Raw genomic sequence first — 25,002 nt, 5'->3', positions numbered from 1 at the left:
AAAAGCAATAGAGTAGAAACACTAAGAGTCTGGCCTCTTCAGAGTCCGACAGACCAAAGTGAAAATCCCTGCCCTGCAACTTACTACCTGTGTGACCTGGAGCAAGTCGTTTGGCTTTCTAAGCCTTGGTTTTCTCATCTGTAAAGTGGGGATAAGAACACCTAGCTCACAGAATTGCTGGGAGGACTCAAGGAGATCATTCACCAAGCATTTTACATATTACCCAGCACTTAGGAATTCCAAAGAAACAAGTAAAATATAGAAGACAACAGAGGGCAGTGTTAAAACTGGACAATGTAACTTACCTATTTGATTTCATTCTGGAGTATAAGGCTATAAATTCAAAGCATCAAAAATGACTGAGTCCTACTATGTGAGGAATATCTATAAATTATATGAGGCAGTATAGCCCAGTGGTTGAGGGTAAGAACTCTGGAATCTGACTGCTGGTTTTGCCACCTACCAGCTGTGTGACGTTGAGCCAGTTAATTAACCTCTCTGAACCTCAGCCTCCTTGTCTGTGAAGTGGGATAATAACAGTAGCTACAACATAGATATCAGATATAATACAAGTGTATCTTTCAGTGCCTGGCACATAGTAAGTGCTATGTATGTATTAGCTATCATGATTATATGATGGTTATGGTTGCTGTCCTTTACATGTAAGTTTCTGGGCTTCAGCTTCATTTCCTGAACAATGAGATGAATCATAGCATTGGTTCCAGAGGCTTTAGAATTTCCTAGTGTAAGAAAAATAACTGCTCTCTGTTTCCCCTCGCTATGCTCTGCTACCCACACCACATCTGACACCAGATGTGTGGGTTTTCCATACAAGTGATTCTGTGACACCAGCTGGGTGTCCCACAATTCAGTTCAGTTCTGACACCATCAACCCAGAGTTAGCAGCAGCTCCCACAGGTAAAGGGCTCACTCCCACAAGACTACCTCCCACTTCAGTTGCCAATGGCAAGTGGGGAGTCCCCAGGTTACCCACAACTTCTGTTCCTACTTGGCTACAAATCAGAGGTTCTCACGACCTCCTCCTCAGATTCAGTCATTTGCTAGAATTGCTCACAGAACACAGGAAAACAACCTACTTATTAGATTACCAGTTCATTATAAGAGGATGCAACTCAGCAATGGCCAGATGGAAGAGATGCAAAGGGGAAGGTATGGGGGAGGGGATCCTGGGGGCAGTGGATGGGGCAGTGGATCTTCCATGCCCTCTCTGGACAAGCCACCCTCCCAGCACCTCCACGTGGTCACCAACCCAGAAGCTCTCTGAACCCTGTTCTTTAGGGACATTTGTGGAGGCTTTATTATGTAGGCATGCTTGATTAAATCATTGACCATTGATGGTGGAACTCAATATCCAGCTACTCTCCCCTCCCTGGAGATGGGGGGCGGTGAGGCTGAAAGTCCCAGCCCTCTAATCACATGACTTGTTCCCCTGGCAACCGGGGCCCCCATCCTTAGGGGCTTTTCCAAAGTCACCTCAATAACATAAACTCAGATGTGGTTAAAAGGGGCTGGCTTGTTATGAATGATAAAAGTCTTCTTCATGGCTCTTAAAGTTAAGTTTTAGGAGCTCTGTGCCAGGAACAGAGATGAAGGCCAAATATAGATTTATTTTTTAATTTATTTTTATTTTTTGGCCACGCTGCACTGCTTGTGGGATCTTAGTTCCTCGACTAGGGATCAAACCCGTGCCCCCTGCAGTGGAAGCGTAGAGTCTTAACCACTGGACATCCAGGGGAGTCCTGTATTTCTTAATACATTATACCCCTAGGTTGCTTGTTAAAAACTTAGATGCCCAGGTCCCAGCCCATAGCCTCTGTCTAGAATACCCTAAGGTTGAGGCCTGGGGATCTGAACTGTTGAAAGCTTTCTAGAAGATTCTGACGCATAGCCAGGATTGGCAACCACAGGATGAGATCATGTCACAAGTCTCTTCCTGCCTTTCAACCTTGTGAGTCAAGCTTCTACTTTGATGTGCACAGAATGGATTGTATTGACAGCAGCGGCCTTTGATGAGAACCGTGTAAAGCTGGCTATTGAGATGCACAGACTTTGAAATGAGAATCATATTGTTTTTATAATTTGCAAACTGTAGGTGTTCTCAAAAAATTGAGAGGCACTGAGAATATAATATCCCCTACAGAAATGGTTTTCTTTATCATCATTTTATTTGTATTATTACTGTTGTTGTTGTTTTTATGCCCCTATTTAATATGGGGCACGAGGGCAAGGAGTGTGTAGGAAGGGCATAGGAACAAACTTGAAAATTGAAAAAGCCTTTCTCTCTCTTTCTGTCTCTCTCTTTCTCTGCCCCTCCCTCCCTTTTTTTCTCCCTCCTTCCCTCCTTTCCTCCCTGCTCCCAACATTTATTTTTATATAAGAGACAGTCTTCCTGGAAAGAGGAAAATAAGTAACAGAAATATAGGGTAACAGTCTGGGACAGTGTATTGCCGTGTGGATACCTACACACAAGGGAAAAGAGAATCTGGTTTGAGTGAGTCGTAGGTTGGTTGCACGTAGCTCTCATACCCTGCAGCCTTGCATCAGCACCGGCTTGAGAATCTGTAAAGGGTTTAAGTTAATCCTCTGAAGTCAAAAACTCTGCCTACGTTCACTGACAACCCAGGTCTCTGCAACTCACTTTGGAATGATTATCTCATTTAATGAGGAAGGCAGCTTATCATCCTCGTGCTCTTTCCCCTAGGTTATTATAATTTTCGATGCAGTTTTTAAAGGGGTATGAAAGTGGGATTCTGGGTGACTTTTTTTGTCCTTTGGACAGAATTTTCTGACTGGGTCTTTTGATGCACATTTGTGTTCATCTCTCTTGCTCTTTGCATATATGTATGCACACAGAGAAAAGTCACCAGAAAAATAGCTAAGTGGGATGCTGGGTGACTGTTTTCCTTCTTTCCATCTATACTTTTTCCTATTATAATTAAAACTGTTCATTGCCATGAGGGAATGTTTCCTGTGAAGACTTATTGAGAAGCAGTGATGGCACAGTGGCTGAGCACACAGCCTAGGGAGTCAGGATCCTAAATTCAATTTGTGGCTCTGCTGTGTGACCTTAGGCAAATTGCTCAGCCTCTCTGTTCTCACATCTGTAAAATGGGAATCATAATAACAGTAGGCCAGAGCTTCGAAGATCACTGGGAAGCTTAAAGGAGTTGATACACCTACAGTATTTGGAAGAGTGCCTGGCACGTGGTCAACATGTGAGGAAAGTTTATTTTTCTGTGTTGGATTTAATGTTAATAAAGGCTGTCATTACAGTTTGAAGTTAACTGTATTAGCTCTGTCTAGCATAGCACTTAGAAATTTAAAATCTGACCTTAAAATTTGTTTTTCCTACATCCCTTATTCTTTTTCAATGTTTTACTTATTTGTCTTCCAGAGACACTGTGGGAGAGAGCAATCAGGCAAAACACCTCTTTTAAAGTGATTCATGAAATTACATTCTGTGTCTTCATAGAAATAAATTTATTTCGCACAGTATTTTTTCTTGGGAAGGGCAAGAGACCAGGGAATTTTGATATCAAACAAACATTAATTAGTACAGCTCATGTGAATGAGGGCTTTCTCTCCAAAGCTTCGCATTATAATTCATCTTCAATAACAATATCTTAGAAAATCAAAATGTCTCATCTTTATTGCCACATTATATTTCTAGCTTAATTTGCCAATTTCAGATGCCATTTGAAAGTCTTGTGTCAGAGAAAGCTGGTAATGATGCCAAAGCCACGCACAATGTCATTTACCTGCAGTGCCACAGAGAGCAATACATTGTCTTGCAACTTCGGGTTAGAGGCTAATGTGTTTGCTCTACCAAAACGTGATGGTTTAAATTCATATATTCGGTTTCTCCCTTTCTTTTTGCAGTACATGTTGATTTGAATTCCAGAGTAGCTGGGGAAGTACTTCCAGCAGAGCAAAATGTCCATTGGTAGAGTGGTTGTATCAGTTAGGGCAGACACACACGGTCCTCAGCAAAAATAGGAGTGAGCTGCCGCCAAATACCGCGCCGCGAGCGATCTCAAAACTACCCTGCTAAGAAAGGGAGGCCAGATGTGCACATCTGAGTCTCCAGAACCTGTGAATATGTTACCTTGCTTGTCAAAAGCAGGTTTTGCAGAGGTAATTAAATTAAGGATCTTGAGATGGGGAGCTGATCCTGGATTATCCAGGCGGGCCTAATGTAACCACAGGGTCCTTATAAGAGGCAGTGTTACCAGATTGGTCGTATGGATCACCACTTAGGCCCTAGCCAGGCTGAAGCCCCCTGCCTTGGTGGGGAAGGTGCTTTTTCTGTTCGGATTCACACAGCCAATGACGAAACTGACGCTGAGGCTGAAACAGCACAAGCTTTATTCCATGGCCAGAGAATGGAGAAGCGGGGACTTGGTTCGAAAATCAACTTCTCAACCCGCCTTGGTCTGAGACACCGTATATATAGGAGGGTCGAGGCAAAAGGGAGGGAATTGAGTAAAGAGAGGGAGAAATGTACATGACTTCTCTGAGAATAGGGGTGTGGTATGCTCAGTACTGGAACAACACCCCTTTTCAGTCCTTGTATGCCCTCCTCCGGCTGTTGCCACGGCAACTGTCAACAGTCACGGTGCTGGCGGGTGTCATTTAGCTGCTAATGTATTACAGTGAGCATATAATGAAGTTCACGGTCTGCTGGAGGTCGGGGCTTCTGCCATCTTGGCCCTTGCTGATTCGAACCAGTTCCGGTGGGCTCTTGTTTTTCTCTTCTGGTGGTCTCCTGTAAGATAAGGATAACACTTCTCTGCAGCTTACATCCCCTCAAGCAAGGCGGAGGGTTAGCGCTCAAGACTAACAGCCATGGTAACAGGAGGCAGGAGGGTCAGAGTCAGAGATGTAATGATGGAGTGAATGTCACAGAGAGAGAGACTTCAAGATGCTCCATTGCTGGCCTTGAATATGGAGGAATGGGCCATGAGGCAAGGAATGTGGATTACCAAACCAAACTTGGGTCCACTCGCCCCCATGCACAGCAAAGCCAATATACTGACACTGGATTGTGGTGAAGGAAAGTGCAGTGTTTATTGCAAGGCACCCAGCGTGGAGAATGGGCAGCTTAGGCTCAAAAGACTTGAACTCTCCCCTGGCTTTTGGGGAAGGGTTTTTAAAAGCAAGCTGAGGGAGAGGGTTGCAGGCTGCGTGATCAGCTCGTGGACATTCTTCTGATTGGTTGGTGGTGAGGTAACTGGGAGGTATTTCAGAAATTTCCGTCATCAACCTTCTGGTTCTAACTGGTCTGGGGTCTCCGTGCTGGTGGTCACCATGTAGTTAACTTCCTCCACCTGTGGGGTTTTTAGTATCTGCAAGGCAGCTCAAGGATATGGCTCAGGATATTATCTGTAGCCCTTGAAGAGGAACTAAAGGTCTGGACTTTGTTTTGTGGCTAAACTATAATTCTTTTGCCTTGCTTGACTGTTTTCCTTTGTTTCTGCATTTTCTCATTTCTGTGATTAAATTTGCTCTTGGGAACTTGGGGAAGGCCTAGGAGGCTAAAGGTTTTCTATAAACAAGAGGCGGGGGACACAGAGGTCTGTCCCCTAGAAGGTCCTGTAGGGTCCTGCTCGATTTCAGAGCAAGGAAGCAGATTCTCCCCTCAAGCTTCCAGGAGTTGACCCATTTTTGATGTCTGACCTTGAGAACTGTAAGATATTTTGTGTTGTTTTAAGGCACAAAAATTATGGTAATTTGTTACAGCAGCAAAAGGAAACTAATATGAGCACACTGAAGCTTCCGAGCCTCACAGACCAGGTCCTGGCTCTGCCGCTCACTAGCTGTGTAACCTTGGCAAGAAATGTGTACTCTCAGAGACTCATCTAGAAAATGGGAAGAATAATAATATTAACTGTGTAGGGTGGCTCCAAGAACAGTGGCTGGCACAGGGTGAACGTGACGAAATAAAAAGACAGGGAAATCTACAAGCAGAGCCCACTGTCATGAGTGGCCCCTATCATGAGTGTCCCTTTCCCCTGTTGTATCACCTGCCCAGACTTTCCCACCTGTGTATTTATGCCTAAAACCTCACCAGTTTTTAGGGAAATAAAAATGCCTCATTTTTCTCCTTCTTTGATTCCTTCTACCAAATTTATCACATTAGTTCCCCCTTTTAAAAAAATTGTTCAGTTCTCACTGCTGATGAATGGTGGAGACTAAGGCATGATTTATCTGCCAGAAAACGCCATTTTTCAGAAACAGAGGACCGTCTCTGTTTCACCTGGGTAAGAAGTTTCTAAAAAATTAATCTTTCCTTTTTTTGTTCCTAGTTGATTTTTTCTAAAAAGAATTGCCTGATTTTGCTTTCTTTAAAAGAAGAATTGGAATCATTTCACTGGATTGAAAATCCTTACCTGAGTAAACAGTGCTCCTGCCGATGCTGTAACGTGATGAATGAGAGGAAAAGAATATGCCAATCATGATGCTACCTGATAGAGAGAAAGACGTGGGACCAGCCTCGCTGGTTGGGAAGGGAGCAAACACACGTGTCCTCTTAGCATCCTCTATCTCCCCACAATTGGCCGGCTTTTTTAATGTTTCGGCCACTTGAGTAAAAATTCCTGAGAACAGAGTATTTCCTTTGTTGTTGCAATAATCCCAAAGTTAACACAGGCTCTGAGATACACAAAGGGCTTGGAAATGACTGATGAACAAATGAACGGTGGCACATCAGACCAGTGGCAGCAGAGCAAGAAAATGCGGCTGAAGAGAGAGTTGTAGATCCTGATGTATCTGCTGCAATAATACAGCCCTAAGTAAATAGCGCTTTTAATTATAACAAGAAGTCTGGGGGTTGGCAGTTCCAAGCTTGGTGCAGCATCTTGACGGCATTATCAAGACACCAAATAAGTGTGCCAATTATGTACTGTGGCTCACAAGATGCCGCAGACCCACACATCACATCCTCACATGACGGGACCCAAAAGCCAGAAGGGAAAAGCCACGATTTGATACTCTTTTTTCTCCTTTTATTAGAAAAGAAAGGAAGGTCCTTCCTAGAAGCCCCTGCCTCAAGTAGGCATCCACTTATATCTCATTGGCCAGAGTGAGGTCACATGACCACCACTAGCTGCAGGGGATGCTGGGAAGTCAGGTACTTCTCTGGGCAGCAAGCAAAGAAAACGGGTTGGAGTGGATTGGCCACTGGACAGGCAGTCCCCAGTGTCTGCCAGTGTTTTGATTTCAAAGAATTACAATTGAGCAACCAAAAGTAGCCACATATGTTTACTCAGGCCTTTCAAAAGTCATTAAAGGGATCTAGCTCATTTCCTGAACGCCCGTTTTCTCTCTCCTTCCACCATCTTGCTGTATATATCTCACTCAATAAATAAGCTTCTTATCTTCAGTTCTCCACCCTGCAACCCTGCTAGACATGCCACCCACACAGGCACTTCCTCTGGGTTGCACTGCATCAGCTCTCTACTTAAAGTGGTTACAGAGAATCCTGAAAACTGGCTCTGCCAGGTGGCCTGAGAGCTCCTTGCTCCTCTGTCTTTGGAAGTACGCAGAAGTCCCTGTGAAATCTAATACTTCTCAACCTCTTAGTGCTTTTTCTCATCAAAAATTCTAGTGGAGGGCTTCCCTGGTGGCGCAGTGGTTGAGAGTCCACCTGCCGATGAAGGGGACACGGGTTCGTGCACCGGTCCGGGAAGATCCCACATGCCGCCGAGTGGCTGGGCCCGTGAGCCATGGCCACTGAGCCTGCGCATCCGGAGCCTGTGCTCCGCAACGGGAGAGGCCACAGCAGTGAGAGGCCCGCGTACCGAAAAAAAAAAAAAAAAATTCTAGTGGAGAATTTCTGTCTGGTACATGTAGCCTCCCTGTTACTCTGTTGTGATAGACAGTCTCCAAAATTGCACATCCCTCCCTTCCCCCCAATAATCAAGGCTTCCCAGTATTCACACCCCTGTAGTCTTCTCCCTTGATATCTGAGATGACCCTGTAGGACCAATAATATGTAGTGGAAGGGATGATGTGTGACTTCCAAGCCTAAGTCTTAAGAAGCCTTCCAGCCTCTGCCTTTGTCTTTCATAGCACTAGCTCTGGGGAAAGCTAACCACCATGTCAGAACGACTCAGACTGCCATGGTGGAAGGGAGCCCAAGCTAGTCACATGAAGAAGCCATGTGACAAGAAAGAAATGCTCAGCTAGTCCCCAAATGTTCCGGTCATCCCAGGCCGGGACAGATCCTTGAGCTCCACAGACGTGTGCAAATCCCTTCCATTCAACTGGTACATCTTTAATTCATTGTTTTGTAACAGCTACAAGGTATTTTAAAGTGTGGATGTACTGTAATTCATTCAGCCATTACCCTGATGTTGGGCATTTTTTTTTTTCTATTTTTCTCTACTCTGAGCAATGTTGCAATAAACATTCTTGTCCATGCTTTTTATTCTTTGTGTTTTAGATAGCTTCTTCCGGAGGGAAGCCGTGTAATGCAGGCACGTGTTGTTTTATTGCGCTTCGCTTGATTGTGCTCTGCAGATATTGCATTTTTTGCAAATTGAAGGTTTGTGGCAACTCCGTGTTGAGCCAGTCTATGGAGGCCATTTTTCCAACAGCATTTGCTCACTGCATGTCTCTGTATCACATTTTGGTAATTCTCACAATATTGCAAACTCTTTATGGTGATCTGTGATCTTTGGTGTTACTACTGTAATTGTTTTGGGGTGCTGCAAACCTCGCCCATGTAAGACAGTGAGCTTAATCAATAAGTGTCGTGTGTTCTGTCTGCTCCACCGACCAGCTGTTTCCCCATCTCTCTCCCTGTCCTCAGGCCTCCCTTTTCCCTGAGACACACCAACAGTTGAAATTAGGACAATTAATAACACTATGGTGGCCTCTAAGTGTTCAAGTGAAAGGAAGAGTCACACATCTCTCACTTTAAATCAAACGCTAGAAATGATTGAGCGTAGTGAGGAAGGCATGTTGAAAGACAAGACAAACCGAAAGCTTGTGCCAAATTGTTAGCCAAGTTGTGAACGCAAAGGAGAAGGTCTTGAAGGAAATGAAAAGTGCTATTGCAGTGAGCGCATGAATGGTAAGAAAGTAAAACAGCCTTATTGCTGACATGGAGAAAGTTTTAGTGGTCTGGATAGAAGGTCAAATCAGTCACAACATTAGCTTGAGCAAAAAAAAAAAAAGCCTAATCCAGAGAAAGCCTTTACTCTCTTCAGTTCTATGAAGCCTGAAAGAAGTGAGGAAACTGCAGAAGAAAAGTTTGAAGCCAGCAGAGGTTGGTTCATGAGGTTTAGGGAAAGAAGCCGTCTCCATAACTTAAAAGTACAGGGTGAAGCAGCAAGTGCTGATATAGAAGCTGCAGCAAGTTATCCAGAAGATCTAGCTAAGATAATTAGTGAAGGTGGTGACACTAAACAACAGATTTTCAATGTAGATGAAACAGCTTTCTATTGGAAGAAAATGCCATTTAGGACGTGCATAGCTAGAGAGGAGAAGTCAATGCCCGGCTTCAAAGTTTCAAAGGGCAGGCTGACTCTTGTTAGGGATTAATGCAGCTGGTGACATTAAGTCGATGCCAGTGTTCAGTTACAGTTCTGAAAATCCTAGGGCCCTTAAGGGCTAACTCTGCTCTGCCCGTGCTCCATATGTGGAAGAGCAAAGCCTGGATGACAGCACGTCTATTTACAACATGATTTACTGAATTTTTTTTTTTTTTTTTTTTTGTGGTACACGGGCCTCTCACTGTTGTGGCCTCTCCCGTTGCGGAGCACAGGCTCCAGACGCGCAGGCTCAGCGGCCATGGCTCACGGGCCTAGCCGCTCCACGGCATGTGGGATCTTCCCGGACCGGGGCACGAACCCGCATCCCCTGCATCGGCAGGCGGACTCCCAACCACTGCGCCACCAGGGAAGCCCTACTGAATATTTTAAACCCACTCTTGAGATCTACTGCTCAGAAAGAAGATTCCTTTCAAAACATTGCTGCTCGTTGATGATGCACCCTGTCACCCAAGAGCTCTGATGGAGAAGTATGAGATTAATGTTGTTTTCATATCTGCCAACACAACATCCATTCTGCAGCCCATGGGTCAAGAAGTAATTTTGACTTTCAAGTCTTATTATTTAAGAAATACATTTCGTAAGTCTATAGCTGCCATAGACAGTGATTCCTCTGATGGATCTGGGCAAAGTCAGTTGAAAACCTTCTAGAAAAGATTCACCATTCTAGATGCCATTAAGAGCATCCACGATTCATGGAAAGAGGTCAAAATACCAACACTGACAGGAGTTTGGAAGAAGTTGATTCCGACCCTCATGGATGACCTTGTGGGGTTGAAGATTCAGTGGAGGAAGCCACTGCAGGTGCAGTGGAAATAGCAAGAGAACTAGAATTCAAAGTGGAGCTTGACGATGTGACTGAATTGCTGCAATCTCATGATGAAACCTTCATGAATGAGGAGTTGCTTCCAATGGATGAGCAAAGAAATGGTTTCTTTTTTTCGGTACGCGGGCCTCTCACTGCCGCAGCGTCTCCCGCCGGGGAGCACAGGCTCCGGACGCGCAGGCTCAGCGGCCACGGCTCACGGGCCCAGCCGCTCCGCGGCATGTGTGATCTTCCCGGACCGGGGCACGAACCCGCGTCCCCTGCATCGGCAGGCGGACCCTCAACCACTGCGCCACCAGGGAAGCCCCAGAAATGGTTTTTTGAGGTGGAATCTACTCCTGGCGATGAACCTCTGAAGATTGTTGAAATGACAACAAAGAATTTAGAATATTACATGAACTTAGTTGATAAAACAGCGGCAGGGTTTGAGAGGATTGACTCCAATTTTGAAAGAAGGTCTACTGTGAAAGAAGGTCTAAAATGCTGTCACACAGCATCGCATGCTGCAGAGAAATCATTCGTGAAAGGGGCAAACTTCATGGCTCTCTTAGTTTAAGACATTGCCACGGCCTCCCAACCTTCAGCAACCATCACCCTGATCAGTCAGCAGTATCCACTTCGAGGAAAGACCCTCCACCAGCAAAAAGCATACGACTCTCGGAAGGCTCAGATGATGCTTAGCATTTTTTAGCAATCGAGTATTTTTAAATTAAGGTATGCACTTCTTGTAGACCTAATGCTACTGCACACTTAATAGACAGTACAGTGTAAACGTAACTTTGATGTGCACTGAGAAACCAGAAACTTTGTGTGACTCACTTTATTGCAATATTTATTTTATTGCTGTGATCTGGTGCCAAACCAAATCTCCAAGGTCTGCCTGTACAATGGCTAGACAGGTGCTTTTGGACAAACCACTTGTGTCTGAGGCCTCACCCCACCTCTCAGCAGCTGCATGAGGATAAACAAGAGACTTTGTGACCTGATGGTGGAGAAAATCAGATAGTGCTTGCAAACCCCTTTACTTGGCGCCTGGAACAATAAATGATGGCCATTATACTTATGTAGACTCCTGAACATAGCGGTTCCCAAACTTGAATGCACCTTAGAATCCGCTGGGGAATTTTTAAATCCTCATACCCAGGCCTCACTGGAATAATACAATCAGAAGCCCTGGAGTGTAGGGCCCGGGCATGTCTTTTTTCAAGTTTCCCTGGGCTAAGTATTTTTAAAGTTCCTCGTGTTCTGCCAGCACTGAAAACCCTTTGAAACACACTCCAATAGAAAATTCCTTATTCACATTTTTCAAAAGTGAAACATTGGCATTTCTGTTTTAATTTGTTTGGGAACATTTTTGTCCCTGCCATGGCTGACACTCGGGGCACAGCTTTCCGTTCCAGGGCGCAGACCGTCTGGGTGTGTTAACTTCCACGCAGCTGTCAAGTAACACACAGCCTGCTCTTTGCCTCTCTGGACCAAGAAGACAACCAGCACACTCCTCTCTAAAGATAGAAACATCCACACGGTTCCTGCAGCTTGAGCGATATGAACCTGTCCCTCTCTTAAAGGGAAGACCAAGAGAGCCAGGGAGAGACCAAGGGAAAACATAAAAGAACGGCGAGAAGAGAAACAGTATCATCCTGTGACGACTGCACATCATCTCATTTCCCCAGGGCGCATTTTCACCAGATCTGGAAATGGAATAAACACACCCGCTTGCCAACAACTTTTCAGTTAACAAAAATAATAAATCACTTAGACCAGATAAATGGTAAGGTGCCCTCCAAATTGCTAGAAGTTTAACAATTGAAACAGTATATTAGTGGGTGAGATCTGATATATGCAAACATACCTCAAAGACCAAATACTTCTGGGAATGAGAGCAGGAAGACATAAGCGGAGTCTGGCTCCATTTGTCAGTACAAAAGCTGGGATGTGTATCAGTGATTCTCAGAGTGGTCCCTGGACCAGCATCATCCCATCACCTCAAACTAGTTAGACCTGCAGCCCAGTTCAGACCTCCAGAATCCAATGCTGTGGTTGGGGCTGGCCCTCTGTTCTCACAAGCCTTCCTGGAGATTCTGACACTCCCCCAGAAGCAAGGACCACTGCATCTGAGAACTGGCACGAGATGTGGAGGCTGCAGGAAACTGGAAATTCTCCCTGTCTCAGCCCTCGGTCCGGCTGCCCTGTGAGAATCTCTCAGCAGACAAGAGGATATTTCAGTGAAAGCCCCATTTTAGGATTTGCAAATGAAATTCCCCAATTCAGAAACATCTAAACATTCTGCTGGCCCAACGCCAAGCTGTCAGTGGATCTCATATTTGCCAACCTCTGATTCTGTAAAGTTTTTCTCCCTAAAGCGCATCTCTCAGCAAAGCCTTTTTAAATCATCATCATTGTCATCAGGTTATCCCAGCCTGAAACAATTAAACATTTAAATCCTACAGCCAACTCCCAGTGTGCTGGCTTGACCTCTCGGCTCACTGGGCATCCTGCCCATGATGATGGGATCCCATGTGAGTTTCCCACAGGGAGGGACCAAGTGGGCGGGAGGTCGCCCGTGACCCGTCCCCTTTGCAGCTGTACTGTCTTAAACCAAGAAGCTGCCTGTGGTTAATTCATGAGTCCTTTTTAGAATGACCTTGGGAGGTACAGGGATTCCAGGTGACTTAAAAAGTTTGAGTTTCTGAGTTTGCTGAGCAAAGGGTCAGACTCTGGAATATGGAGGTGCCCCAGAGGTCATGCCCCTCACTCCAGGGTGCAGGACCCACCTGGCCTGGCAGCTCCTCCAATCAGAGCTGCACCTTGTCACTTGCAGAGCCTGCCGTCACCGCTGGGCAGCCCCAGGCAAACCGGAAGCAGGTCAAACATTCCTCCCGTTGGCTTTAAATCCCACCTCTCTTTTCTAGACCTCAGCTTTCCCTTTATTTTTTCTTTCCATTACTTTCCATTTTTAAGTGACCTGGGAGGTATACCTAGCAAACATTCTCAACAGTCTCCATTAATAAGATAGGACAGGGAACAACTTCCCACCCCCAATTCTGATCACTCCCCAACCTCCATCCCCAAATTTCCTTTCTTAGAGGCCAGAACTCTTTACAGTTTCTTGTGGCTCGAGGTATTCCACGTGTGTATATTTTTAAATCCTCCCCTCTGCCTCTTGACACCATTAAAAAAACAAACGGGAACATACTATACAGACCGTCGAACATGGCTGTTTTTCACTTACTGTATGTCTTGGAGAACGTTAATGCCTGTGGAGCAATTCCCTGTGTGGACGAATGATCATTTATTTAACCAGGTCCCTATTGCTAAGCCATTAGGGTGTTTTACTATTTTGCCGCCACAGCAATAGCCCAGCAGATGGTGTGTGTCTGTTGCATGTGTCTCTGTGGCTCTGTGCGATTGTATTCATAGGGTAACATTCCAGAAGCAGAAATCAGAGCTCCCAGAGTTTGTGAATCTTTAAATATTGATAGATATTCCTGAATTATCCTCCAGAGAGACAGCCAGATTACGCCCCCACCCACAAGAGATGCGGGCATTCTTCCTCATCCTTTCTCCACTGCCGGTTACTGCATGTTTCCCGTTTTACCAAGTTGATAGGAGGAGAGCTAAGTCTCATAATTTTATTTTGCTTACATTTTACTACTCATCAGGTTGCACATCTTCTCATTGGCTTAAAAGCCAACCCTCTGTCTTTTCTGTGGACTCTCTGCTCACGTTTCGTGTTGAGCCATCCCCTGCTGTGCTGGTGTTTATATAATGTCTTCATTTTCAAAATTGAGATATAATTCATACACCATAAAATTCACGCTTTTCGAGCGTACAGCATAGTGCTTTCTAGTATATTCACGAGGTAGTGCGACCATCGCCACGACCTGATTCCAGAACATTTTCATCACCTCACAAAGAAGTTCCTTGAGCAGTTCATCTCTCGTTCTCCTCCCCAAGCCCCTGGCAACCATTCCTCTACTTTCTGTCTCTGTGGATTTGCCTATTCTGGACATTTTATATAAAGAGAATCACACAATATGTGGCTTTTTGTGTTTGGATTCTTTCACTTAGCATGATGTTTTCAGTGTTCACCCATGTTGTAGCAGGTAGCAGTACGTCATTGTTCTATATGGCTAAATAATACTCCACTGTATGGATATGCCACATTTTGTTTATCCAGTCATCAGCTGATGGACATTTGAGTTGTATGCCAGTTTTTGCGTGAACATATGTTTTCATTCTCTTGGTTATGTACCTAGGAAGGGGAATTACCGGGTCATGTAGCAACTTGATGTCTAACTTTTTAAGGAACTGCAAAGCAGTTGCACCATTTTACATCCCAGCAGGAATGTATGGGGGTTCCGATTTCTCCACATTCTCCTCAACACTGGTCATTGCCTGTCTTTTTGATTATGGCCATCCTAGTGGGTGTGAAGTGGTAACATACTGTGGTTTCGATTGCCTTTCCCTAATGACTGATGATGTTGAGCATCTTTTTATGCGCTCATTGATCATTTGTATCTCTACTCTGCAGAATATAATGTCTTCTGTTTTTTTATAAATTTATTTTATTTTATTTTATATTTGGCTGCGTTGAGTCTTCGTTGCTGCACGCGGGTTTTTCTCTGGTTCGGCGAGCGGGGGCTACTCTTCGTTGCAGTGCGTGGGCTTCTCATTGTGGTGGCTTCTCTTGTTGGGAGCACAGGCTCTAGGCATGTGGGCTTCAGTAGTTGCAGCACGCGGGCTCAGTAGTTGTGGCTCACAGACTTAGTTGCTCCGCAGCATGTGGGATCTTCCTGGATCAGGGCTTGAACCCATGTCTCCTGCATTGGCAGGCGGGTTCTTAACCACTGCGCCACCAGGGAAGCCCTATAATGTCTTCTTGATTTGGCTCTTTTCCGCATCCTTCTCCTCTAGCCCCTTGTTTCATATGACTTTCTGGCTAGCTACTCTCAGTGCCCTGGGGCCCCAAGCTAATAACTGTCACTTTTTAGCAGTGTTCTTTGTGGCCTGAATTCAACCTACCCCTACCTAGCATCTCCAAAGCTTACCCTTTGTATCCTAAGAGCTGAGGGCACTAATAGAACGTTATGTGATTTTCCTGTTGATTTTTTTTTTCCATTTAAAAGGTGTTTAATATTGTAAATATATGTGATCAGTGTTCCTGCTGCTTTGCATCACTGCTACCCTTGGGGGTGGGAGCCACTCATCACATTGCTCCTGGAAATGTGAATCTCTAGTGCCTCTTTTGGGGAAGTAATCTGGCAGTGTCTCTTTTAGAAGTTAAATGCACATTAATTTGGGTGCAGCAATTCTACATCTGTACCTCTATTCCGTAGAAAAAAAGTACTATTTTAGGATTTTTGAATATGGAAGTTTTCCCCAACGTTGTTTATAATGGAGATGGAAAAATAAACGTTTGGAAGCTATCAGAATGTTCATGAATTAGGCAATGGCATACATGTCTTTCGGTATATCCATATTAAGGAATATTTTGCCGCTATTGAAAAAAGATAAGATAGATTTGGATATATTGATCGGGAGGGAGAACTATTGATGTCTTAGTCCATTTGGAATGCTCTAACAAAAATACCATAGACTGGGTGGCTTAAACAATAACCATTTATTTCTCACTGTGCTAGAGGCTGAGAAGTCCAAAATCAGGGTGCCAGCAGATTCTTTGTCTGGTGAGGGACAGGTTCCTGGTTCACAGTCAGCCATCTTGTCACTGTGTCCTCACACGGTGGAGGAAGCAAAAGAGCTCTTTAGTGCCTCCATTCTAAAGGCACTAATCCCATTCATGAGGGCTCCACCCTCATGACCTAATTACCTCCCAAAGCCCCCACCTCCTAATACCATCACAGTGGAGGTTAAGATTCAGCTTATGAACTTTGGGGTGGGGGGTGGGGGGCAGACACAAACATTCAATCCATAACAGTGATATATAAAAGCAATCAAAAACAATATCCAAATACCATATGCTAACACATATATATGGAATCTTAAAAAAAAGGTTCTGATGAACCTAGGGGCAGGACAGGAATAAAGACGCAGACGTAGAGAATGGACTTGACGACACAGGGAGGGGAAAGGGTAAGCTGGGACGAAATGAGAGGGTGGCATGGACATATATACACCACCAAATGTAAAATAGATAGCTAGTGGGAAGCAGCCGCATGGCACAGGGAGATCAGCTCGGTGCTTTGTGACCACCTAGAGCGGTGGGATAGGGAGGGTGGGAGGGAGATGCAAGAGGGAGGGGATATGGGGATATATGTATACGTATAGCTGATTCACTTTGTGATACCGCAGAAACTAACACACCATTGTAAAGCAATTATACTCCAGTAAAGATGTTAAAAACAAAACAAAACAAAAAAACCCCCAAAAATCTAACATAATCGTATTTTTATAAAAACCAACCAGGATATATGTACATGTGTCTGGGAGGCTTGTATGTATTTGTCTGAGCATGAACAAAGTTTGATAAGCCACCCCGGCTTGAAGATGTTCATTATACTGCAGTGAGGGTAGAGGGTAGAGACAGGGAAAGGAAAGTGTTGAAAGATTAATCATATGGGAGGTAAACACATGTTAAATGTGTATTATTATCGAACTGAGAAAAAAATCAAACATCTGATGTGTCTTTGAGTGAAATATTTGCTCATGTTGGAGCAAAGCCTGGTTCTACGGGTAAATTATCTTTGTATGTTCCAGACTTTTACAGGCGTATGAATGATAGGAAATGTGTGAGTAAAGAGGAGAGGAAAAATCCTTAAGTCACTGGGGTAGTCTTGCCCCACAGTGACTAACAGTCACTGCTGACTCTAGAGGATGCTTCCGGGAGAGCGTGGGGTGAGTTACCTTCTGCCCACATAATGTTTGAGCCCAGCATTTTCATCACCAAATGTTTAGGCACATTGTATCCAACTGACAGTTGAGAATTCTTCCCTCCTGCCCCCCAAACCCGTTCCTTTCTTTTATTTATGCTAGAATCTCTTGGAGAAGATAACCTGGCTTTTTAGTATTGAGATGGAGAGCATGAAATCTGATCATTCAGTGAAGTTTTGAAATCTAACATCTCCCTCCAAGCCATAAGCAGCTGCCACGTGAATCCTTATTTCAAGACCTTTAAAACAGCAAATGCATTCACACAACACAGAAAGCCACAGTTGTTTGAAGTGTCATTTGACTCCTGCAGGCTGACAGCAAAAGGGTCATTTTTGCAAAACTTTTTGAGGTCTTCATCGGTCTTCCCTAGGGCCTATTGTAATCCTTTGATATTCAACTACAGTTCTCTTTTGAAGAATTTAGTGTGTCATCATCTACTTTCCCTTCTATTTTTCCTTCTTCTCTGGCGAACTACTTGAACTCTGCCGGATCCCCATCCAACAATAACCATGTGTGTGATCTTTATATGACTATGAACTCTTCCATCGTTTGCAAGATTTGCAATTTCCCTTTACAATTAGTGTGCATTGTATTTCCTCTTTATTTAGCTTTTATCCTGACTGACCACCATATTGACATTGTCGCATAGGAAGGGACAGTGTCGCATAGGAAGGGATGTCTGAGTGGGGAATCGTAAGTGGACACTTCATTTGTGGATAAAATTATGATGACAGTTTCTGTTTTCCTCTTTAACCTTAAGAACTAGGAATGTTTAGATAATGAATTCTTAAAAGAAGTCCAAAATAAGTTTAGCCATTTTAAAATGAAAGTGGCAGGGAGGGGAAACATAGGGGTAAGGAATTAAGAGATACAAACTACTTTGTATAAAATATATAAACAAAAGCATGTATTGTACAGCACAAGGAAATATAGCCACTGTTTTGTAATAACTTTAAATGGAGTATAAGCTATAAAAATATTGAATCATTATGTTGTATACCTGAAGCCAATATAATGTAAATCAACTATACTTCAATAAAAAATATACATAAAAGTTAAAAAAAACAACAACCCCACCTCTGCCACCGCCATTATTACTTGGGTTGCTATTTTTGCTGTTGTTTGAATTATGGCTGCTGAGCATCTGCTATGCCCCTGGCTCTTCTCCCTGCCTTACCGTGTTCCCTGACTTAATCCTACTATACGCCAAGCACTGCTGGGGGCACTGGGGATGCAGCTGTAATCAAAACACACCAAGTCTGTCCATTCACGGCTTACATTCTGCTGGGGAGGAAACAAGTAAACGATGGATTAATGAGATCGTTTCAGAGACCAATGAATGCTCCGCAAAATCCATGGAGTGAATGGGGTGAGTGGGAGGGGTTACTTTAGAGAGGGTGGTCTAGGAAGGCCTGACCTGGGGCCTGAATGATGCCGAGGTAGCCATGGAAGATCTTAGGGAAAGCGTTCCCAGGTGGAAAGGACAAGTAGTGTGAAGGGCCTCGGGTGGGACTACAATTGGTGAGCTGAGAGGTGAGAGGAAGCACACAGTATGAGCTGAGGTTCTGGTGGGTGTGGTCTACCGTACAGTTTGTATTACTGAGTCCAAGCTTGTGCTGCACGACAGACCAGCAATTTGAGAGATGAGGCACTGGGGCAAGGAATAGCGACTTTATCCGGAAAGCCAGTAGACCAAGAAGATGGTGGATTAGTGTCCCAAAGAACCATCGTCCCCGAGTTAGAATTCAGGCTTCTTTTATACTAAATGGGGGTGTGGCTGGTTGCTGCAAACTTCTTGGTGACAGAATCCTTTGTTCTTGCAGCTGTCCATGTAGGTCTGGTTATAATATTCCTATAAGCCTCCACCAAGACAAATGTTATTTTCTGTTCTGCAACTTTCTATCTCTATATGAATGGAAAAGTGTTATACATTTAAAGGTCAGAACCCATCTGAAGATGGGCTCTCCTGTATATTTCAGGCTCTAGGCAACTTTTTTTTTTCTAGGCAGCATTTTTTATACAAAGATGCAGAGCCTGCAGAGCCAGCATGACTAAGCACAGGCAACAGAGCGCAAGGGTTAGAGCTAAAGGGATAGATCCAATGTGGAGTCAGGCTTGTTCTTCTCTGTTGTATTTGGACTTGATTTTAATGTGATGAGGCCCTCTTTGGATAGTTTTATGCAGATTAATGATATGATCTGATTTTTATTTAAAACAAATAAACAAAAATCATACACCAATGTTGCCCAGATATGAGAAAGCACAGGCTTTTATTCTCCCTTGTGCAGAGTTTCTTTTTTTCCTTGAAAATCCACTAATTCTGTTAACCAGACTTTGTTCCATTCATCTTTCCTCCTTTGCTCTTCTGTTCTTGCTTCTACTACAATACATTGTTAGGAATTTGAGCTTTGAAATCAGGCAAACATGTATTTAAATCCTGACTCCACCACTTGTGAGCAGGATAGTGTTAGAAAAGTGACTTTATTCTCAGAGCCAGTTTCCACACCTGTAAAATGGGAGTGCTGATGGTATCTAGCATAGATTTGCTATAATACATAAATAAAATTATCTTGTTGCATACAGCATTTACTATAATGCCTGGCACCTGGGAAACATTCCATGAATATTAGCTATTGTGTTTACAGTTGTACCAAGTGAAAATTGTAGCTTTGGCACATGAAAAAAACAAAACAAAAGATAGCCCTTACTCAGAAGTTCTGAATAGTGTAACACAAACCTTGTGTGTGCGTGTATGTGTGTGTCTTAAATATGTGATAGAAATCTGATGAAGCAGTTTGTTTTAACTAAGAATACTTGGTGCTTGGAAAAAGCATTCTTGAAACTTCTCTGGCCCAGGTTCGTAGATTCCTGAAGATAAATTAATTCATATAATTACTATTTTAAAAGTCTTTCCAGGGCACCCAAATTTAGAGGTTAATCCATTGGAATAATTCCTTTCCTTATGCTTCTATTTAGAAAATTAAATAGTAATTGTAGTAATAATATATAAATATAACAAAACAACTAATAGTTATTAGATATCCACCACGTACCCGCCTATGTTAAGCACCATGTAGGAAGTATTTCATTTAATCCTCACTTTTTGAAGAAGACCCTTATTTTCTTGTCCATTTTATAAGAAAATTGAGGCATAGAGATATAAAGTAACTTGTCCAGGTCACATATTTAATATTTTAGAGGTTAAACCCAGGTCCCTCCGATCCACAATCTAAGTACTTAACAATTATGCTAAGATGCCATTCATCTCCATCACATGTCTAGATAAAATGGCTTTCTTAGGGCTTCCCTGGTGGCGCAGTGGTTAGGAATCCGCCTGCCAATGCAGGGGACGTGGGTTTGAGCCCTGGTCCGGGAAGATCCCACATGCCGTGGAGCAACTAAGCCCGTGTGCCGCAACTACTGAGTCTGCACTCTAGAGCCCACGAGCCACAACTACTGAGCCCACATGCTTCAACTACTGAAGCCCACATGCCTAGAGCCTGTGCTCTGCAATGAGAGAGGCCACCACAGTGAGAAGCCTGTGCACTGCAGAGAGGAGTGGCCCCTGCTCACCACAGCTAGAGAAAGCCCACGCGCAGCAACGAAGCCCCAACGCAGCCAAAAAATAATTTTTAAAAAAAAGACTTTCTTAAAACACACACACACACACACACACACACACACACACTACAAAATATATTTTCTGCATTAAGGAGATCAAAATTTTCAACTCTCCTAAATATTTGGGAGCTACCATTTACATTCTTACTTGATTTCTTTTTATCTTCCTTAAACTCTTACACATTTTTTTCATGGAAAGTAAAATCTCTTTGGTATGTCATCTGTTTGTCTGCTTTATGAGAAAACTTTTTATTGAAACCAGATTCCAGATGGGCTTCTCCCAAGCTTTTTTATAGGAACAGAAAGCTTAGTTCCAGTCATCTAGAAGGAACTTTTTATTCTTTCCATAATAACGTGAGGAAGGCTTGTGAATTATCCCCATCTTTGCAAGAATATAAAACCTGGAACTCCAATGGGTTTTCTTCCTACTCATTCACACAGATTGTGTGTGTGTGTGTGTGTGTGTGTGTGTGTGTGTAAGTTAATGTTTCAGAACATAATTTATTTGTTTTTAATGCTTATCTAAGGTCTCAAATGACTGTAATCTCTTTGCCCACGTGGATTTTTTTCCTTCACTTTTACTGAGAAAACAAAGTGTTGGCGGGTATTTTTTTGTTTCTATCCAGCTTCTTAGAGCTCACTTTCTCCCATTTCATTTTCTTTCCCCTCCTCCATCCCATATTAAATGCCTCCTAGACATATTTGAAGAGCCCGGAGACCACTTCTCAAGGAGAGGATTGATTGCTATTAATTAACAGGTGAAATTCTCTCCAAGTCACTGAGTATGTACTTAATTTGAACTGGCATAAGTGAAAAAAAAAAAACTTGCTGGCTATGGCTATGTAATTGTAAACCAGCTTCAGGGACAGCTGGATTCAGGTGTCCAAATGCTCCCATGGATCTCTTGGCTCTGCTTTTCATCTATGTTAGTTCTCAGGCAAGCACTCTGAAAGGTGACAGCCAAGGCCACCAGCTCCAGTTGTACCTCCTACTGGTTTGCCAACCCAAGCACAAAGATTTGTAACTCTGTTATAGTAGGTTCAGCAAAAGTCGCAAGACTGATTTTTGTTAGTGTAGCTTAGGTCATGTGCCCACCTAGGAGGTGAGCATTTTAGCAAGGGAAATAGAAGCTCCAGATGATGGACTTGGATATACACTCACCCAAGTTTGGGGGGCAGAGCTTCATGGAAATGGGTTGCCCCATCTAAGAGGTCCTAGTTCTTACAAGTTATCAAAAATACTTTACCCATTCTCTGATATCAAGAGCTATGGTTTGTATCTGCTGTAACTCTTCATGCACTGAAGTCTAGTTTAGATACCTGGATGTAAGGAATGGATCCTTTGTTGAAGCAATATATTGGCACTTTTTTGGAAGTCTGTCCATGGGAAGACTTTTTTCAAAGACTTTTTCTCTGACTGTAACACTCTTACTTACCACTAGCTCCTTGTTTTCCCGCCAGAGAGTAGGGAAGACTAGAGGAGATCAGTTGATGTTCTTGGCATTTTGAAAAGCCCTTCCTTGTTTTGAATCTTCGTCTCCTCCTTTTTTGTCAACTGCTTCCCCTTCTCCTGGCATGGAGCATCCCCACAATTCGTTTATATTCACTCTGACAGTTCAACTGCCTGAGTTGCTTATTTGGCATCTTGACACATCCATCCATCACTTCTTTATTCCCACTCTCTCCCTCCCTCTTCCCTTCTGAGTATAATAGTTACCACAATTACGAATTCCAGGACCACAAGAAAAATGGTTAAGAAGAGCCAAAGGATATATCCAATGTTCATAAAGTGTCTGAGTTTATGAGGAGCCCCTAGTGCTTGTCACTGGTCTTCAGTACCATTTCTTCTCTGCTCCTCAAAGCTTAAAGAGGAGACCACCACTCCGCCCAGGAATCCAGAGCCCTGTCTCCATCTCTCCCCCCCTCTCTCTCTCCTTTACTGTTTGTTCTTGACTTTAGACACTGTGAGATACTAGAGTTTGGCAAAAATAATTGCTAATGGATGTGTGTATTTCTCACTACCTATGAGCAATATGAGATGAGCTAAATAAACCTCGGTTCTCTTCTTTCTCTTTCTATCATCCTGCAAACAGATATTAAGAAGTGGTTGACTACAAACTACACATTCACAGTACCTGTCAGTTACTAAGCAGCTACTACGGAAAAGGCAGGATTCTTGATCCTTTGCATGAGTTTTCTCCTTTAAACATCAGAACAACCCTGCAAGGGAGCTTCTATTTTTCCCATTTTACAAATGAGAAAATTCAAAGAGTTTTAGTGACTTGCCCAAGGTCACACAGCTTATCGGTAGAGAATCTTGATCTTTAGCTGTGATTTCCAACTTTGTAGTGTATCTTTTTTCCTTAATATTGCACTGCTTTAGGAAAGTGCCCTCGAAAAGGATGCAGTTCAGTTAGGTCGATGCAGAGTTCAAAACAGAAACAGGTGGATTCTGGAAACAGCACCCCTCCCTGGAGGGGGCAGAACCTGCACCCACAGTCTTACACAGGTAACGCTACACTCTGCCTCCATGCGGCCCAAGGTCTAATCCACTTTCCTGTGTAGACATCTGAACTTCCAGGCTTCACAGTGGAAACTTTCTAGAATATAAGATAGAGAGAGCATGAACTTTGGAGTCAGATTTCTGCCCATAACCAGATTCTGCTTGTTGGCCAGCTGTGGGTAGGTGGATCAGCCTCTGTGGCTGTCCATTTTCTCACTCATGAATAATGACAATAACTAACGTTCATAACATTTATTGAGCATTTACTATATTCCAGGGACTGTTTGATGTGCTTTAAAAATATTAACTCATGGAATCTTCATGACAAAATTATGGGTGTAGCTTCTACTATTTGCCTCATTTTACCAGAAAATTGAGGCACAGAAAAGTTAAGTAACTCAGATTCAAATTGACAGCCTGGCTCAGTGGTTCTCGAATGTGAGTTTTGCCCCCAGGGGACATTTGGGAACTTCCGGAGACATTTCTGGTTGTCACCACTAGGGGGTGCTATGGGCATCTGGTGGGTAGAGGCCAGGGATGCTGCCGTACACCCTGCAAGGCACAAGGTGGACCCTGGAACAAAGAATGATACAGCCCCAAACGGCAATAAGTCCCGAGGCTGGGAAACTTGTTCTCCTAACCTCATAACTGCTGTCCTGCCTCCCAGGTGAAATCATGATAATTAGCTTCTCACAGGATTCCCGCGGAGATGAAGAAGATAATTAATGTGTGACTAACACAGCACCTGGTGCGTGCTTTCCAGTAACTTGGCTTTCCTCTTCCGTAATCTTCCATTCCTCTCTCCAGAGAAAAGCAGGGTCAGAAGACACCTCGATAGCTGACTTCTGCTCCGCAGAGGGACCCAGGTACGGCAGAGTCCCAGACTGCATCACAGCCTCTGTGTAGGAGACGTTGGGAGTCCATTAGCAATCCTTGAATTTCCTCGCTGGGCTGAATGACCGCTGTTTATGTTTGTGTTTACAGTTGATTTGGAAACAAGTGTCCAGGAGGATAATGTGGCCACTTCTTCCCCCAAGACAATGGAGATAAGCGCTGTTGCGGAGGCCAACGGGAAGAATCTTGGGAAGGAGGCCAAACCCCAGACACCAGCTGCTAAATCTCGTTTTTTCTTGACACTCTCTCGGCCTGTACCAGGACGTACCGGAGACCAAGCTACGGATTCATCCACTGGACCAGTGAAGCTTGATGTCAGCTCCGATAAAGCTTTAGGGAACAAAGACCCGAGTGAGCCCATGGCACTTCCGGTGGCAGCTGCACTGGGTTGCGACCCAGATAAAACCCCCGTGCAGACCCCGGCCCAAGCCGAGGGTCCCTCTGCCACTTGGGGACCAGAGTCTCGTCTATCTGAGTCCGGAGGGGCAGCCCCCTCCAAGCCCAAGGACTCCAGCTTCTTTGACAGGCTCTTCAAACTGGACAAGGGACGGGACAAGGCCCTCGTGGACCGCCAACAGGAGGCCAAGCGTGCAGAGCATCACCACCCCACCGCCGAAACTCCTGGATTCTCCACGCAGTCGGACGATGTCCCTGCAGAGAGGGTAAGACAATCCGTTTTGTTCTTAATGCAGG

The 25,002-nt window shown here is 44.0% G+C and overlaps 1 protein-coding gene across 2 annotated transcripts in view; it reads left to right on the top strand.

The window, feature by feature from the left end:
• BCAS1 (brain enriched myelin associated protein 1) overlaps positions 1-25,002 on the top strand; it is a 99,961-nt gene that overhangs the window by 5,134 nt on the left and 69,825 nt on the right. For both annotated transcript variants that reach the window (XM_030762870.2, XM_089897085.1), the window contains exon 3: positions 24,400-24,971. In XM_030762870.2, the coding sequence (XP_030618730.2) occupies positions 24,400-24,971 (572 nt within the window). The remainder of the gene's footprint in view (positions 1-24,399; positions 24,972-25,002) is intronic.

The sequence above is a fragment of the Delphinapterus leucas genome, chromosome 15 (genome assembly GCF_059928025.1).
Source record: "Delphinapterus leucas isolate spDelLeu-1000000601 "Yukka" chromosome 15, BTC_Dleu_Yukka2, whole genome shotgun sequence".
Classification (NCBI taxonomy): domain Eukaryota; kingdom Metazoa; phylum Chordata; class Mammalia; order Artiodactyla; family Monodontidae; genus Delphinapterus; species Delphinapterus leucas.
The sequence above is the reverse complement of the archived record's forward strand: the minus strand, read 5'-3'. Positions and strand labels throughout refer to the sequence as shown.